General features: G+C 34.6%; 2 protein-coding genes and 1 long non-coding RNA gene across 5 annotated transcripts in view; all 3 read right to left on the reverse strand.

Moving 5' to 3' along the window:
• The window catches only part of LOC126779720 (uncharacterized), a 71,420-nt gene extending 70,140 nt beyond the window's left edge, over positions 1–1,280 (reverse strand). The window contains exon 1 of the long non-coding RNA XR_007670388.1: positions 812–1,280. This is a non-coding gene — a long non-coding RNA (uncharacterized LOC126779720). The remainder of the gene's footprint in view (positions 1–811) is intronic.
• Positions 1,281–1,559: 279 nt separating this feature from the next.
• Positions 1,560–7,766, reverse strand: LOC126779594 (uncharacterized). The gene is made up of 6 exons (XM_050503730.1): positions 7,438–7,766; positions 6,592–7,083; positions 5,255–5,366; positions 4,115–4,245; positions 3,506–3,692; positions 1,560–2,178 (listed from the first exon to the last, which is right to left on the reverse strand). The coding sequence occupies exons 2-6, from the start codon at positions 7,081–7,083 to the stop codon at positions 2,000–2,002; spliced, it is 1,101 nt and encodes a 366-aa protein (XP_050359687.1). The 5' UTR covers positions 7,438–7,766; the 3' UTR covers positions 1,560–1,999.
• Positions 7,767–8,664: 898 nt separating this feature from the next.
• LOC126779485 (protein neuralized) overlaps positions 8,665–17,360 on the reverse strand; it is a 41,569-nt gene continuing 32,873 nt past the window's right edge. For all 3 annotated transcript variants that reach the window (XM_050503498.1, XM_050503496.1, XM_050503497.1), the window contains exons 2-4: positions 13,654–13,826; positions 12,217–13,329; positions 8,665–12,087 (exon numbers count right to left, since the gene is read on the reverse strand). In XM_050503498.1, coding sequence (XP_050359455.1) covers positions 11,635–12,087; positions 12,217–13,329; positions 13,654–13,826 — 1,739 coding nt within the window. In that variant the 3' untranslated portion in view covers positions 8,665–11,634. The remainder of the gene's footprint in view (positions 12,088–12,216; positions 13,330–13,653; positions 13,827–17,360) is intronic.

Consider the following 17,360-nt stretch of genomic DNA (forward strand, 5'->3'; position numbering starts at 1 on the left):
CTGGCATTGTAAGAAATGTTAACCATCGCTTACATCGCCAATGCGCCACGAACCTTGGGAACTAAGATGTTATGACCCTTGTGCATGTAATTACACTGGCTCACCCTTCAAACCGGAACACAACAATAACAAATACTGCTGTTTTGCGGTAGAATATCTGATGAGTGGGTGGTACCTACCCAGACGAGCTTGCACAAAGCCCTACCACCAGTAAATATAACTTAATTAGTTGTATAGTAACTTCTGAGTACCTACCCGGTTTATATATGTAAAATCTACATACTGAACCGGTGATAATTCTATTACAATCCATATAGACTTGTAATCCATTTACAAATGTCATTTGTTTCATTGTTATATAAATAATAAAACCATTTCCACCTTATAATGTTTAAACGAAATTTTCTTAATCATTCTTATATTGAACATTGCGCAGACCAAGCTAAACATCTGAGTTTTCGTATATACACTAATAAAAATTAACTTAAAATAAATCTTAAAGTATATATCCTTAGATACTAGGTTAGCGTAACAGTGTACAATATCATTGACATCGAAATTTTGAAATATATATATATATATATATATATATATATATATATATATATATATATATATATATATATATATATATATATATATATATATATATATATATATATATATATATGTGTCACCATGAATTTGTATTATATTAATAGTTGGTATTATAAGGTGTATTAATTGAAGAAACATGTGGTCTATATCCCATTGCTGGGCTAAAACATCATCTTTCTTTTATAGTAAGTAGGCGGACGAGTATATGGGTCACCTGATGGTAAGTGGTCACCAACGCCCATAGACATTGGCATTGTAAGAAACGTTATGCATCACTTACATCGAAAATGCGTCACCAAGCTTGGGAATTAACAAGTTATGTCCCTTGTGCCTGTAATTACACTGGCTCACTCACCCTTCAAACCGAAACATAAGAATACCGAGTACTGCTGTTTTGCGGTAGAATATCTGATAAGTGTGTGGTACTTGAGCCGAGCTTGCAAAAAGCCCTACCATCAGTAATCTGCATTCAAGCAGACCTACGAGCTACCACCCAAATTAGTCCATAATGAGCCCGTGTAACTACAGGCACAAGACAGTACATGACAATGTAAGGAATAACATTGGTCTAGGGTGATGGTGACCGTTTGCCATCACAACTTTGTTAAGCAAACAAACTCAAATTGGTCCATTATATAATATTTTGAGTTTAAAATCTGGTTATATTATAAACTATCCTTACAATTATGCGGTAACACACACATATATATATATATATGTGACAAACAGACAGAATATATATATATATATATTCTGTCTGTTATTTATCATGTTATTTCTAAATGAATTGTTTCTTGAATAAAATAATGAATCCACTGAATTTATTTTTTATCTCAGATCTGAGGTATATTTTTACAAACCGTTAATAGGTAATTAATGTTGAAAGTCTATAATAAAGGCTTCTTATCGAATAAATACATAGATTAAAAAATTAAATATATTTCAAAAATCGTTGTCAATAATGATATATAAAAATGGAATGTCGAAATTTTGTCTTAACCATCGAAGGCACATTTTCTGTTGATTTTGTTATAAAATTGATCGTACAAAAATATACACACATTAAAAATATTGTGACCATATTTCCCGTTTAGTCTTTTTCTTTCATATTGCAACACTGGGACGTCTGATCGGAGTTCTTATTCTACGTTTAAATCTAATCATAAGTACTAGAAAGGCTAGTGTTGCCACGTGTATAAATTACATCAAAAAATACTAATACTATTCAGGCGTTTTTATTAAACCTACCGGTCTTATTAAACGTGTAATCTCTTGACAAAAGGAAATATTAAAATTGTGATACAATGTACACATGCACCGTAAAATTATAAAAAGCTACCATTTTGTACCGATTTTCTACCATTGCCAGTTGGAAGCTACCATTTTAGGAAATGACCAAGTTTTAGCTGTTCGGCGCAATATCACCCCACGTGTAGAACCAGTTGTAATTAAACATGGCGGCGTACGGATGTTTTCTCTTCTTGTGGAGACGGAGGGACTCTTCTGATGCATACCAATATTGGGGGAATTTGTCAAATGGATATTTGACAGACTCCTTCACATAGGGCTCCGATTTATCAGCTGTAAAAAAATACGTATATATATGTTAGAGTATAAATAATACTTATTATATAGTCTTAGTTTGACTCGTGTACGACTAATGGCAACACTGACCGTGACATAAGAAGCTTTGACAGTTACATGACTTATCGTGAGTCGGTAATGAGAACACTCGACCGTACCTCACGTGCACACTAACCATGTCAGATGAACAAATTATACAAAGTACTTCGGCTTCTGCAGATAGTAGAAATAAGTAACTGGAGTCTTGCTCAATATTCGTTTAATTGATCGATTGAGTCGTACTAATGGGTCACCTAATGGCCTATAGACGACGATGTTGCCTTCCTGACAGATTCTGGACATGACTACCATTATTATAATATATTATTATTTGACGAGCCGTTTGGCGTGGTTGGTAGATACTTGCCTTTTCACGCCGAAGGTTGTGGGTTCGATTCCCACCCAGGACAGACATTTGTGTGCATGAACATGTCTGTTTGTCGTGAGTCTGGGTGTAATTTTCTATATAAGTATGTATTTACAAAAGAAAAAGTAGTATATGTAATATCAGTTGTCTGGTTTCCATAGTACAAGCTTAATTTGGGATCAGATGGCGTGTGTGAAAAATGTCCCAGGATATTATTATTATTATTAACCATTTATCTGCGCAGGAAATATTATAGTGCTTGAGTGTGTGCGAAATCACAAGTGCGCTCAACAATAACAACAACAATAACAGCCAGTTAATGTCCCACTGCTGGGCTAAGGCCTCCCTTTTGAGGAGAAGTTTTGGAGCTTATTCTACCATGCTACTCCAATGCGGGTTGGTAGAATACACATGTTGCAGAATTTCAATGAAATTAGACAGATGCAGGTTTCCTCACGATGTTTTCCTTCACCGTCAAGCACGAGATGAATTATAAACACAAATTAAGCACATGAAATTTAAGTGGTGCTTGCCCAGGTTTGAACCCACGATCATCGGTTAAGATTCACGAATTCTAACCACTGGCCATCTCGGCTCATGCGCTCACAATCTCATAAATCTCATTTAAAAGATATCTCAGTAGAAAAGCCTATTGAGAAATCTTAGTGTCCTGTCGAAAACGTGCGATGCAAGAATTTAAGCCGACAGTATAATAAAAAAATATATTAAACGAAAACTAATAACTAACAAATTTACTTTTTCAAAAATATAGACAGCCAAATCCTAAACTGTTTAAAAAATATATTTTTTATATTAAAAAAAATATTAAACCTTTCTCTTAATTAAAAAATCAGAACACTGCTGATGATAGAAATATATAATACATATACAAATACAAGCTCAAAACAAAATACTTACATGGCGGCAGACAGTATGGACAGAATATCCTATGCCGTTTGCCTTCATGGGTTTCCAAGTGTTTCTTGTGTTGTTTTCTCCGAAGGGACACGTGGGGGCAACACGGGCAGGGTATCGCGAGGTCCTTGGGCACGCAACCGTGGCGCTCCGCTGAGTGGCTCACGAGGGTCGACACTACTCTGTAGCCCTGAAATTACATACAAATTTTATTTGAATGTGAGCTAATGTGGATATTATTGGTATAAAATATAATATAAAAATCGATTCACTAAGCTTTTATTGATTTTATTAATTGAAACGATATCAATAAACGCGATAATTAATTAAAAAAATACTTTTCAAATGAAGTTAAGTTTCTTTTCTAAACATAGAGTTCGAAATAGAAGTGAATAGTACTACCATTTATAGATCTCTCTCTCTCTCTCTGTGTGTGAGTGTGTGTGTGTGTGTGTGTGTGCGTGTGCGTGTGCGTGTACGTGTGTGTGTGTGTGTTTGTCATTGTATGTTCTCAATTTTATTTCATATTATATATTTTTAATTTTTACCTTAGAGATAAGAAATCGATTTGTCATTTTTTATTATGTCTGTCATTGTGATTATTTAACATACCTTAAAACAATGTTCGCAACGATACGGAAAATTTTTCCACTTCGGATTCTTTTTTCGACTAAAAACCATTCGGTATGGTTCGGTTGGAAACCAGTCTTCAGGATCGAGAAGGGTTTCAATTAATTCTGTGCCTGTAAACATGAAGATGCCTATTAACTCTTGACTTGAAGGTACCCATATTGTAGGTGGTGGGGAAAAAGGTGGTCGGAATAGCTAAGGTCTGGAATAAGAAACGAGGAAGCAAATCGTTTCGTACACACTCCGATCTATCATCATAATCATTACTGTTTTGAAAAAATAAATTAAAAAGGAGAAAAATCTTTAACCATTATTATGTTACATTGTCTGTATTGTCAGCCTGTGAATGTCCCACTGCCGGGCGAAGGCTCCTCTCCCTTTTTGAGGAGAAGGTTTGGAACTTATTTTTTTTTTTTTTATAGAATAGGAAGGTGGACGAGCATTTGGGCCACCTGATGGTAAGTGGTCACCAAACGCCCTTAGACATTGGCATTGTAAGAAATGTCAACCATCGCTTATAGCCAATGCGCCACCAACCTTGGGAACTAAGATTTTATGTCCCTTGTGCCTGTAATTACACTGGCTCACTCACCCTTCAAACCGGAACACAACAATATCAAGTATTGCTGTTTTGCGGTAGAATATCTGATGAGTGGGTGGTACCTACCCAGACGGGCTTGCACAAAGCCCTACCACCAGTAAAATTATTAATATTCCACCACGCTGCTTTAATGCGGGTTGGTAGAATACACGTGTGACATAATTTCGACGAAATTAGACACATGCAGGTTTCCTCACGATATTTTCCTTCACCGTCAAGCACGAGATGAATTATAAACCCTTTTTTTTCAGCCTTTTGCCGTCCACCGCTGGACGAAAGCCTCCCCCATAGAACGCCAACCATCCCGATCTTGGGCAGTCCGCATCCATCCCGAACACAAATTAAGCACATGAAAATTTAGTGGTGCTTGCCCGGGTTTGAACCCACGATCATCGGTTAAGATTCCCGCGTTCTAACCACTTGGCCATATCGGCCTAACAAATTATATAAATTAAAATGACGAATCGCATTGTTCATATTAATTAATAATGAAGGACTCATAAAAACAATGTTATTCTTACCTGGTGGTAATTTTATTTCGGGGGCAGGTTCTGGTGGTATCGGTGGGGCGGTCAATGTTGTCAACGTTGTGTTCGTGGCTGCTAACAGACTCGTTAGAATCGTGTTTTGTGCCTGCAATTACAAATATGATTAAAAATCAGAACAGTCAACTTTTTAAAGATTGAAAGAAGTATATTTCATCAGCTTGTTGTTTCCACTTGCATTTCAATGCCAAGGGGAAAAGAGACAACACTATATGCATTGCTGTCTCCACTATAAAGAAGCCGACAAAGAAGAACTAAAGACATTCTCAGATTCCTAAGACTCGACATGAAAAATAAAAAAACCATTCTTATCTTCATTATTTTACTAATAGATTATGATGGAACTGTACATATATACATCAAAAGCCTCAAATCTATCTAGTTATAAAATTTATATGAAAAAGTGCACACAATTCTGACATATCGACTCTCAAGACATACAAGCTAGCTTTTAAATTCAGAACAAAAGGTGTCACATGTCGTCTAGTGTTCATGTTTTAAAAATATTTTATTGCTCGAACATGTAGCCAAGCCAATGACAGGAGGAGTAAAACATAAAGAAATTTGGACTAGTATTGACAAGTTATCATTGTCCGTGATCTAAGTGATAATCTGTTATATATATAATAATATCCCGGGACCTTATTCACACATGACCATCTGATCCTCAACTAAGCAGAGCTTGTACTATTGAAACCAGACAACTGATATACTATATATACTACTTTTATTTTGTAAATACATACTTATATAGATAATTACATCCAGTCTCAGGACCAACAGACATGTTTATGCACAGAAATGTCTGTCCTGGGTGGGAATGCAACCCACAACCTTCGGCGTGAAAGGCAAGTGTCTACCAACCACGCCAATCGGCCCATCACGATGGGTTTGTGAAAAAATAGCAATTTGCATGTTGATAAAGTTATTATCTTTGGAAGTAAGATTTAAATGATTATAATTAGTTCAGTGGAATAGTGTGTAGCTTATCGTCCCAGCTTGGCACGGGTAGATAGATGTTAAATGTATTTTGAATAGGATTCGTGTAAAATCCATTCTTACTGAGCGTCTACGTCGGGGAAGGAGTAACTAGGGCAAATTTCAAGTTAATCATGCAGATAGTACAGGAGATCTCATCTTGAGTGGTATTTTGCCTTTATATATTATGGTTTTATAAGATTATGGTAGTGCATATATCAGATCTATTAGCAAAACGCATGAAATAGTAAATCTAAGATTTGTTTATCTTAACTCCTGCTGATGGAATATAGTACATGTCTAAGCAATTGCCTGCAATTTGTTGGATATTTTACCTGTAATAAAGCTCCATTGGAAAAGCTCTGCGACAAATCCTTTGGTTTCCTCTTATAGCCTTTCGGAGGACCTCGCTTCTTAGCTATTTCACCATTTTTTTTGTATCTCACGATCTCACCGTCACATACGCCCTTTGTGACTGGGGTGATAGTCAATTTTGCGGGTAATGAATAACGATTTTGCAAATTCTTTACAATGTTATTACTGTGCAAATTACTTGTTGCAAATGCTAATGGATTTGCCAAGTTTAATGGGTTGTTAACGAATTTTGGAAGTGTACTGGTGGGTGTTGTCGGGTATATGGATAACGACTTTGGTGCATTGAAGGCTGGTATCTGGTAAACTTGGAGATTAAGATCAGGACTCGAGAACTTAAGTCTTTTCGGGTCTGGTTCATCATCACTAGATTCTGATTGTGTGTTCAGGGGATCTTTATCTGAATTTCTAAAGGGTTCTGAGTGAGGTGAATCTTTTTCTTGGACACAAAACATCTGTAAATTAAAACGAAAGTACATTATACGTAATTTCGGTATAAAATATCCTTTTAAACAGAACAAATGTGAACAAACATATATTTAAATATCATCGTAACAACTTCTTATTTTACTCTAAAAGCAATATTCGATTACAAAAATATGAATTTCAAACGTTTATTAAATTATTATGATATGGGATGGTTTATGCAAAAAAAAGCTTGAAATCGTTTAAATTTCACGGTGTTAAACAAATAGATAGTAATGATTCAAAAACAATACATAGTTAACAATGAACTGGTTAAAATAACAATCAGGGCATTCACACATAGTACTGTTATAAATTTAATATAGAAACCTTTGTATACTTACTGTTCAAAATTAAATTTCAAAATTGTTTAACACAACGATGTTAACTTATAAAACGAATCAAAATGGCGTTGTTATTCATAAAAGAATCCGCACAATTAATCGTATCTCACGAAATAACAGCACATGCCACTATTAAGTAAGTTCGGAACATTGAACTAATTTAATTTTTCGTTTAGTGTTGTTTTGAATTAACTAACCGATGTTTAGCTTTTATTTCACTTTGATGCACAAATTGACACACAGAAATGTTATTTCAATAGATGATTACAGTTAATTTTATTGTATATGTTGTAAAATAGACGCGAAACATAAAAATAAAAGGTTATACAATATTTCAATAATAACAAGGCAAAAGTACATCCATCCTGACGCTCTACAAAATAAATCACGCTGCGTTCGGATACGCGCATCAAACATTTATGCTAAGATTTTAATGCACTTTAAGCTTTATTCAAATAAAATAAAGTATATTTGAGGTAACTTCGTTGAATTATTCCACGCTACTAGCGCCAAATATTAGAAAGTGAAAGATGGAATTGAATGGAACTCAGTTTTAATGGGAAAATTAAATAAATTGTATCGTTTTGTTGTTTTACGTCTTGAAATATCTTAACTATTTTTATTAAATATATTTGTTACATATTATAATATAAGGTTGTTTTTCTCATCTAAATGCATCAATTAATTTCCTTAGTATTGTTATTTTGCGAAAATATATTTTTTTAAAATAGGCGGAACTCAAAGCGGTTTGCTTGTTATAGTTCAAATTATAATTTTTCTCAAATAACTGTCATGTATTAAATTATAATAAATAACTCATCTTTTATATTATATATAATAACTTATTTTTTGCTCACAATTAATCAGCTAAAATGGCTGAAGAAATACACTTTTAAACCGAAGACATCTTTAAATCAAAAGCACTTTATTGTTTGTAAAAAAAAATCATATATTTATGGATTGAAAATTTTTAATATAATCGATCTTTTTTATATTAATATTCAGTAAATAAATTTGAAACTTTTCAATAAATTAAAGGGATATACGACTGCTTTAAAAATATTGTTTTGACTTTTTTTTTGTTTACAATGTATAAAAATTATTTAAATAATTATTCTAAATTTTTATCTCTTTTTCTCAGATTTATGCCACATTGTTTTTATTTTACAAATGTTAACTCAGTATTCATTAGAGGATGGGGTGAACAGAAACACTAAAAAATTTCAATAACCATTTTAATTGAAAACTTATCTAAATTCCAACATCTTAATCAAATGAAATTTTTTCTCGATTCAAAATATAATAAATTAACGACTAGATGACAACGCTATACACAAGACGAAGGGAAACAGAAAAGAAATGTCGAAAAATTACGATTATCACATAAATGCCATATTGGTACACGTTTATAATTAATTTTGTTAACCAAATCATAATGTCTCGCTCACACACTTTTAATCTTATAAACGCGAAAGAGACAAAATCAGTATTAAAAAATACAAGTTTCATTTCAAACTTATTTTTACAAACATGTACCAATATTGATCATTCGATTATATGTATTTACAAATTAATTAATTATATTATACTTAAACATAGTCGCGTTTTTAATTAGTATTATATAATAAAAAAAAAATCAATAAACTGGTCACACTGTTTTGGTATAAAAGTGCTTAAAACTGTCTTAAATATATTAAATAAATACGTTACATTTAATAACACCAACCATACTATTCTATATTTGAAAAATATTTTTCAAATTTAGAATTGTACAGAAACAATTTACAAGGATACTTAAACAAATTGTTACAGACAAAACTGGCTGCAAATGTTTGGTACGATAAAATTGGTAATTATTATAAAAGAAAAAGATCTAAATAGGAATGATTTAAACAAAAGAGAATGCCATTTAATCAGTAAAGATATGTTAAGGACAATATTACATAGAAATAACGCCACAAACACAAAGAGATCGCTTGTCCCCTCTTTCCCGCCAAAATGGCGTCATCGCTACGTAAGTTATGATATGCATCATAGAATTGAGAAGGTTGAGCAAGTAAGGAATGGTAATATTCAATAAAATACCGAGTTTCATTTAGAATTTTAAAGCTATAGAACTTTTTTCGTATTGAACGATTTTCGTTTTGATGCTCGATATTTAGCACTGGCAACACAGCGCCATAGCGCTTCATCTACGGGCCGATATTCGCTAAATATCAGATCATTTTTTGCTGTGAACATAACACACAGTATACCGTATGTGATACTACAGACCAGTACAAAGTTGATCTGAGCAATAGAGTCTCTAATTTGAGAACTCTCTAGAAATTAAGGACATATATTTCATTTCTGTAGGTCTGTAATATCACACTTCTCAGTTTTATATTTATTTTCGATATCTATGATATCTTGAACAGGTAAACGAAAGTTATAAATACAAAGAAAAAGTATAATTGAAGTCATATGCACGATAATTTAGTATTATTAGATGTATAATGGAGTGTGGAGGCCAAGAATCCCTGAATCTCATCTGTGAATCCAAAAAATTAAAATGCGTATTTCAGTAATCAATATAACGAATTCCGTAGAGTATAACCATTTCACTTTATAGGTAATAGTATATTATCAAATTTCGAATGCCTTTAGGTGGCTGGTCGAAAAATAACTGAGCCCCACAAGAGAGAAAGAGAAAGAATACTCCTCACCTTTACACTCCATTGATGTAGTAAACATTGTACGGTCATGCGATTATTATAAACAATAAAATCAAATGCTATGATTCCATATTAAAATTTAAAAAATCGCATCACCTATTGAAAGAAAATCGTTCAAATAGGAACTCCCGAGGTCTGGTAACATTATCAAGTAGAAAAATTATAATTACGATATGATATAAATTATTAAATGCTTTTTAAATCTATCACCGACTATTTTTAATCTGTGGACGTAATATTACAGCCTACTATCATAGATAAATAGACAAGACAGCCCATTGACAAAACTACAATAAACTCTCGACTATCTTATTTTAATTACAATAAAATACAAAACGAAAAAACATGCTAGCGTTCTTTTAAATTAAGAAATTTATTGTTTTTTTATTTTATTAAAATGTATTTATATTATAGTTTAAATATAACACTTTTAAAGTATATGTGGAATTAATCCGCTTTTGTAGTAAAACTATTCCGTGGATAATCGGGAGTTTACTGTATAAATATACTAAAATGTGAATCGAATAATCATTATAAAACAAGATAAGACTTATATACGTGTCACACCTCGTTCACTATTGTTACAATTAGAAATGAAAAATATGAGCGCTGCCTTATCTAAATATCTACGTGTGCCCTAAAAAAATCTAACTTAGGAACCCTATAATTTATTAATACCTAGCAAAACTACCGTCATACACAAATAATTTAGCCTCGCGTATTTAAACTCAATCTATTTATATTATCTCCGTAAATTATAGATAACATATTAAAAAAAAATTACTTATAATGTCAAAGTGACGTATGCAAGTGACATATGTGACTTTTTGTTTTATAATTTATTCTTTTAAAATTATTGTTTCAAAAATACATGAATATTATTATAAATATTAACGTATTGTTAAAACAATTAAAAAAATCTATTCGTCTATTCACTGCACATACGAAAGTCATAGATTATCATTGTATTAAGTATATTATGGTTAAAAGTCAAGGTTACAAGGTTTAAAATAACCTATTTTATATTTAAATTTTAGGTTATATTAAAAAACTCGATAAACGCCTACTACGTAAACTAAATTATTCAAATGCATATATTATGTTTAACATATATTCCATTATGATTACAACGCATATCATGATAACAGCCAAAATACTTTTAAAAACCTTCTATATGTCAAATTATAATTACTTAATGTCAGTGTTTTTGTACACATAAATACGTAACATTATTATATACATACTTTTTGGAGTAGCTACCTTAGCGAATATATTAAAATTGTCAAATCATATTGTGTCGAGTATCCGAACGCATTTTTGGCATATTTTCACCTTAAATTACTTACGACACTCATTCAAATCTAACCGTTCAATCATTCATACCATTCAATCAGGACGCTTGTCGATGTCAACGTCAAATTGACAGCAAAAAGCGCGCGAAAATCATACCGACATCTTTTAGACAACACGAATTACAAACACATCAAGACTTGTATGTGCGGATAACGTCTTTAATTTGTGCTCTGCACAGTGGGCATTGACCGCCACCCTTCCCTCTCCACTGCTGAACTGCACAGCGGTAACACATGCACATATGACCGCACATGTACAGCACGCTGTCTATTGGATTTTCGTAACAAATTGTGCATTCTGTGCCTGTGAGGTTTCCTTCTCCGATCACAGAGTATATTGGCTGATGGTGTGAGGTAGATGGTATGGGTCGGCTAGTGGAAGGTCCATTGGGGATCCTGTCGAGTCTTAATGGTTCAGACAGTCCGTTTGGCATTTGTAGTTGCTCGTTGGAGTTGTTTTGGCTGGTGGAAGAGCATTGGCCTTCTGTCCGGGGACGGTACGGTTGGGGCACTGAGCATGATGGAGCTTGGGTAGAGATTGATTGGAGACCCGCCAAGCAGAGTTGAGACGTTGTTTGAATTGGCTGTAATGAAGAAAATAGTTTATTAAAACTATGAAACAAGCTCCTAAAATTGCTTAGTTCAAAACTAAACTATGATCATAGATTTAGATTTTAAATTCAGATTTTTGGACAGAAAGGCACCCAACTCACCTCAATATAGTGCGCACTAGCCAACGTCAATCCCTGTTGGTGGTTCGCTGCATTCTGAGCTCCATTCTGCGGCGGGAGACTGACGACCAGCACAGTTCCACCTGCTCCAGCGTTTATCGGCGCTGCAGAACTGGCCAGTACTCTCAACTGTTGCGGCGGAGTCTGCGCTTGCATCGCTTGTGAGCTCAACATCCTCACCTTCTGCGTCGCTCCGTAAATATCAACAAAAGCCCACAGCCTTAATGTATGGTCCACGTGCATCACTGTTACCGGATTGGATCCGTTTCTGCTGACACGAACTTCTCCATCCAAGGTCAAGGTGACGGCCAATTCGTCACCTCTTCGGAGACCATTGGCTGCGTCCCGTCGAACCACCCAGTATTCTGGACGGTCTAGTAGCTGTTCCGCATCGTCCGGTAAGTCGCTGGGTCTGAGGGTTGCAGGGTCGCAGGACGTCAAGCCGATCGCTAAACTTCCCGCGTATGCTGTTTCCGTTGCTAAGATTTGAACAACAATAGTTTGTCCTGGACGCATCGGTCGTGCTGTGAACACGTATCCTTGACAGAATTCCGCTTCAATCCTGGCGGCTATGCCTCTATCGTTAATGAACTGAACATTCCTTCCCTTAGTCCTGTGAAGGCTCAGTGGAACCAGGGGATTTTGGAATCTAGGAGCCGGTAGAGCTTCTTCAACTGTCATGGAACGCATACCACTAATTATTCTATCTTCCTCAGAAATTGGGCTCTGGGTGCATCTTCTAATTTGATTAGGGGCTCTTGGATCAGCTAATTGGACCGCTGTGCAGTTGCCATACACATCCACTAATGCCCAGAGCGGGCTGCGTGTGTCGACACCTGAGAAAAACATCCCCTTATCCTCGCCATTGATCCCGAAGTGGACATCACCAGCGGAATTTACGTAGTAGTACAGTATATTGTCCTTCTCGCAGAACCTTTCGCCGAGAGCCTTGGCCCAATTACCGGGTTTATTTGTCAGGTCTGGGCAGGCGTACTTCGGGAGTGCGTGCGCTAGGGTCGTGGGATCGTGGGTGGTGAATCCGAAACGTAATACTCCACTCCAGCTGTTTGACATTTCGAGAAAGCGGAGGCACACCTGGAAAGAAAATTTAGTGGTTAGTTTATAATAATATTAACGAAGATAGAAAAAAATAATTAGGTAATGTCCTAACAAAAATAATAAATAGGCCGCATATGTAGAAATATTTACGATGGGGGGGGGGGGGAGCGGTAATATTGTTATACCGAAGTTTTATTAACTAATAGAAAAGTTAGCAGTACATAAATTTTCATTCCATTAATATTTATATAGTTGGAGTTATAATGTGACCTTACTTATAACCATTGTTAGGCGTTTAGTTAAAACAATAATTTCGCTCTATTAAAAAATAAAACATCAAGTTTGTCTATGGTGACTTACTTTTTCATTCACCCTAACGGGTCTAGCGCTGAACACGACGCCCTTACAAAACGACTCGACACGTCTCGCAGTCGCACCATCGCGTGACACGCGGACATTTTCACCGTGAACCGCGTGGAAGCTGAGCGGCGGTAGGTTGTTCGGAGTACCGCCGGTGCAGGACGTGCGGGGCGCTGGAACGAGAGAAACATCGTTAATTACCTTCTAATTTTAAAACATAAAATTAAAGACAAAAAAAACGCCTTAATCTTTTGTCTAGCTGTTTATTAAAACAATAAATAAAACATAGTAAAAAAAAATTAATGGCTTCCTGTGTATATCTGCTTTAAGAGGATATTTTTATTGAAACTTTAACAGAAGACAGTCAAGTTTGACATAAATAAAACCTATGCTGGTCTACATTATATATATAAGCAGCTGTTCAATCTCAAATCTTCCAACATATGAAATAAATAATCGGCAACATGCGGCAATTAACACGATTCCAATCCCCAATAAATAAATGCAAACTTAAAAAAAAATATTACACGTAGTTCGAAGTTATATACGTAAGTTGATATACGAAAAGACTAACGTACGTTTCTTAATATAATAGCCATAAGGTCTAATAATTTATGTAGTTTTCGACGATAAATACAAGCGATATTAGTTCTTAAGTCAAGTGGTTAAGGGCTACAGGTGTCCCCCTATTGCATTTACGTCCACCTGCGCGGCAGATGTGTGACAGCTTGCCCCAGCATTTGCTCTTTCAATAGATTTTTATTAAGAACTTCTATGTACTTATTATTTAAACATCTTGCGGGAAAGTATCGAAATTTTGAAATTGGAATATAATTTTGACAACAGATGCGAAATTAATTTGTACGAATTTCAAATTTCGAAACTCATATAAATTAAGCGTTCTATTTTCATATAAAAATTAAAATCTATTTTATAAGTGACGCCATCTTTGTTTTAGCATTCAAATACGTATATTTCATCATTATGATTGACTGTCGAGTTTCTTGCCGGTTCTACTTGATACTCGACATTCCTGTGGTAACTTAACGTTTAATTAAATATAGCATAACAACTCAGAAGTGTTTATCAGAGCCAAATCGAACGGAATTATTTAGATTATATTCATTAAAAAAAAATTGTTTTACATTCTTTTAGTCTCCCTCGTCTTTGTACAATTTAAATACCACCCACCACCAGCCAAGCGGAACCGCACGTGTCCTCAGTGCTTAATGGCGTTAAGTACGGAAGTGTAACGCGAGCGCATTCATAGATCACAACGATAAACGCCATTTTGTTTTTTTCTTTCATATTCGCGCGCAACATAACAGTTAGAGACATCGATTTCCCGCCATTTCGACAAACATCCTTTCACTATACCAAATATGTAATAGAATTTTATACATATAACATTTAATTTTAGTATTTACAATTATTTATATACAAGATTTTAACGGTCATATATAATATATTTTGATAGAACGAATCGTATTTAAATACTTACAACTCGACTTGAAAACTGAGTACTAAGTAATTAATTGTAAATATTTAATTAAAACAACGAAGGTAAGGTGAACTCTCATTATAATAACTAATATAAAGTTTTGTTTTTATTATAAAATGTCCTTTAATAACTTTGCAAATGATAAACTATCTTTGTTAAAGTAACCGTAATCAGAAAAAATCATCTGCAGAATTCTAGCAAAGGCCACATCTCAAATCTCAATCGCAATTACACTACACATGGGCACTTTTAAAGTGCCAGGTGGTTACGTGGAGGGTGGTTTTAAATTTGAGGGGGATCGTATCCGGCGGAAGCGACGGTAGATTGAACGTTCCTTCCGAAATCGCCCCGTTCGAGGGAGGAAATCAGATATCGAATATTCCGTGAAAGATAATACAATATGTTACATTATAAGAATATACACAATACACATTATTTAAAAAAAAAAGAAACAAATCTATATCCGTTTCAGTGCTTCAGTTATTGTGCAAAACAGTTCTAGATAAATGTTTATCTTTTAAAATAATCAATGAGACTCTGTAATGCTTAATCGAAAAAAAAATAAAAAAATCGTATTGTTATATTAAATGGAAGCTACTTAAAAATAATTTGTTTATTAAACGTCAAAATTCCAATCGAAGTTTCGAGAACACGTGTCTCTATACCCACAAATAAATACAAAGAGGGCTTACAATAGTTTCAAGTAATGCCTCCCCGTAATCCTAAGGGAGAATGTCACACCACGTGTTCAAAATAAACGACATCTTCGATTAGTTTATCTATTTGCACTAAAATTAACTGGCGACGCGCGTCTTACTTAAATACGAAAAAAAATCCCAAATTAAAATCGATGATTAACATCTTCCTTCTTTGTCGAGATGAAAGGGATAGCGAGTATATAAGACAATTTACGCCATTGATATTGAGAATAAAACAATCTCGTATATACTAAGCTATATAATTCTAAATACATAATATACCCCGTATATGTAGTACATACCTATATCATGAAAGCTATCGACGTTAAGGCAATCGGTTTCAAAAACTATTTGCATTTAATACTACAATTATTTTTTTATGTTATACATATATGTAGAAGGAAGGGCAAATGGGCCTCTCAATGGATCACCACCAAATTTTTTTTTTTTTTTTATAGAATAGGAAGGCGGACGAGCATATGGGCCACCTGATGGTAAGTGGTCACCAACGCTCTTAGACATTAGCATTGTAAGAAATGTCAACCATCGCTTACATATCCAATGCGCCAACAACCTTGGGAACTAAGATTTTATGTCCCTTGTGCCTGTAATTACACTGGCTCACTCACCCTTCAAACCGGAACACAACAATATCAAGTATTGCTGTTTTGCGGTAGAATATCTGATGAGTGGGTGGTACCTACCCAGACGAGCTTGCACAAAGCCCTACCACCAGTGTAAATAGCCATAGACATTGGCGAAGTATTAACCATTCCTCGCATCGCCAATGCACCACCAACCTTGGGAACGAAGGACCCTTGTGCCTGTTACACTGGCTCACTCACCCTTCAAACCGTAACGCAAAAATACTAAGTACTGCTGTTTGGCGATAGAATATCTGAAGAGTTTTTGGATGTTGTACATTAACATTTATATAGCGATGTTGCCAGTTACAAAAAAAAACTACCAAATAGTAAATATCATCTGTCAAACCGAAACTTGGATGGGCGCGCGCATTCAAAATGCCACGCTTTGCGTCACGGGCTCTTCCTGATGCCACGCCACCTAATCTTAGACGCTTATGACGTCAATCTTGATCTAGATTTAGTAATAGACAAGTGTCGCAAGCCATCCAGCTATAAAAGTTGCTCGTCTTGATTGACAAATGTATATTAACAAATCGTTAACAGACTGTGTGTCTCATCTCATATTTGATAAAATATTTAAGCGTTTATATTTAACGGGGAAGAACCGTTAATAGGGTTATCACCTTGAATACTAATATACGTTTCATAATAATGAAATTATTTTATAATAGTTAATACAGGAACATTAAATTTGAAACTTCTTCGAGCGTATGAATCTGCAATGCGCCGCTGCTTACATAACATTATTATTTACTCTAAAACCTTCTCTGAACCGCGCTGTATGTTTTGGTAAAAGTTTTATGTAAATTGCTTTAGTAGTTCAGTTAGGAAATACAGGAGCCGAGATGGCCCAGTGGTAAG

Source organism: Nymphalis io, chromosome 29, assembly GCF_905147045.1.
Source record: "Nymphalis io chromosome 29, ilAglIoxx1.1, whole genome shotgun sequence".
NCBI classification, from domain to species: domain Eukaryota; kingdom Metazoa; phylum Arthropoda; class Insecta; order Lepidoptera; family Nymphalidae; genus Nymphalis; species Nymphalis io.

Bases quoted from the DNA above. Each gene is read 5' to 3' on its own strand.
- LOC126779594 (XM_050503730.1), bottom strand. From the start codon at position 7,083: ATGTTTTGTGTCCAAGAAAAAGATTCACCTCACTCAGAACCCTTTAGA. The intron at 5,367-6,591 runs GTAAAATATCCA...TTGTAATTGCAG, and splicing joins CCAATGGAGCTTTATTACAG to GCACAAAACACGATTCTAAC. The intron at 2,179-3,505 runs GTAAGTATTTTG...ATTTTTTTACAG, and splicing joins TCCATACTGTCTGCCGCCAT to CTGATAAATCGGAGCCCTAT.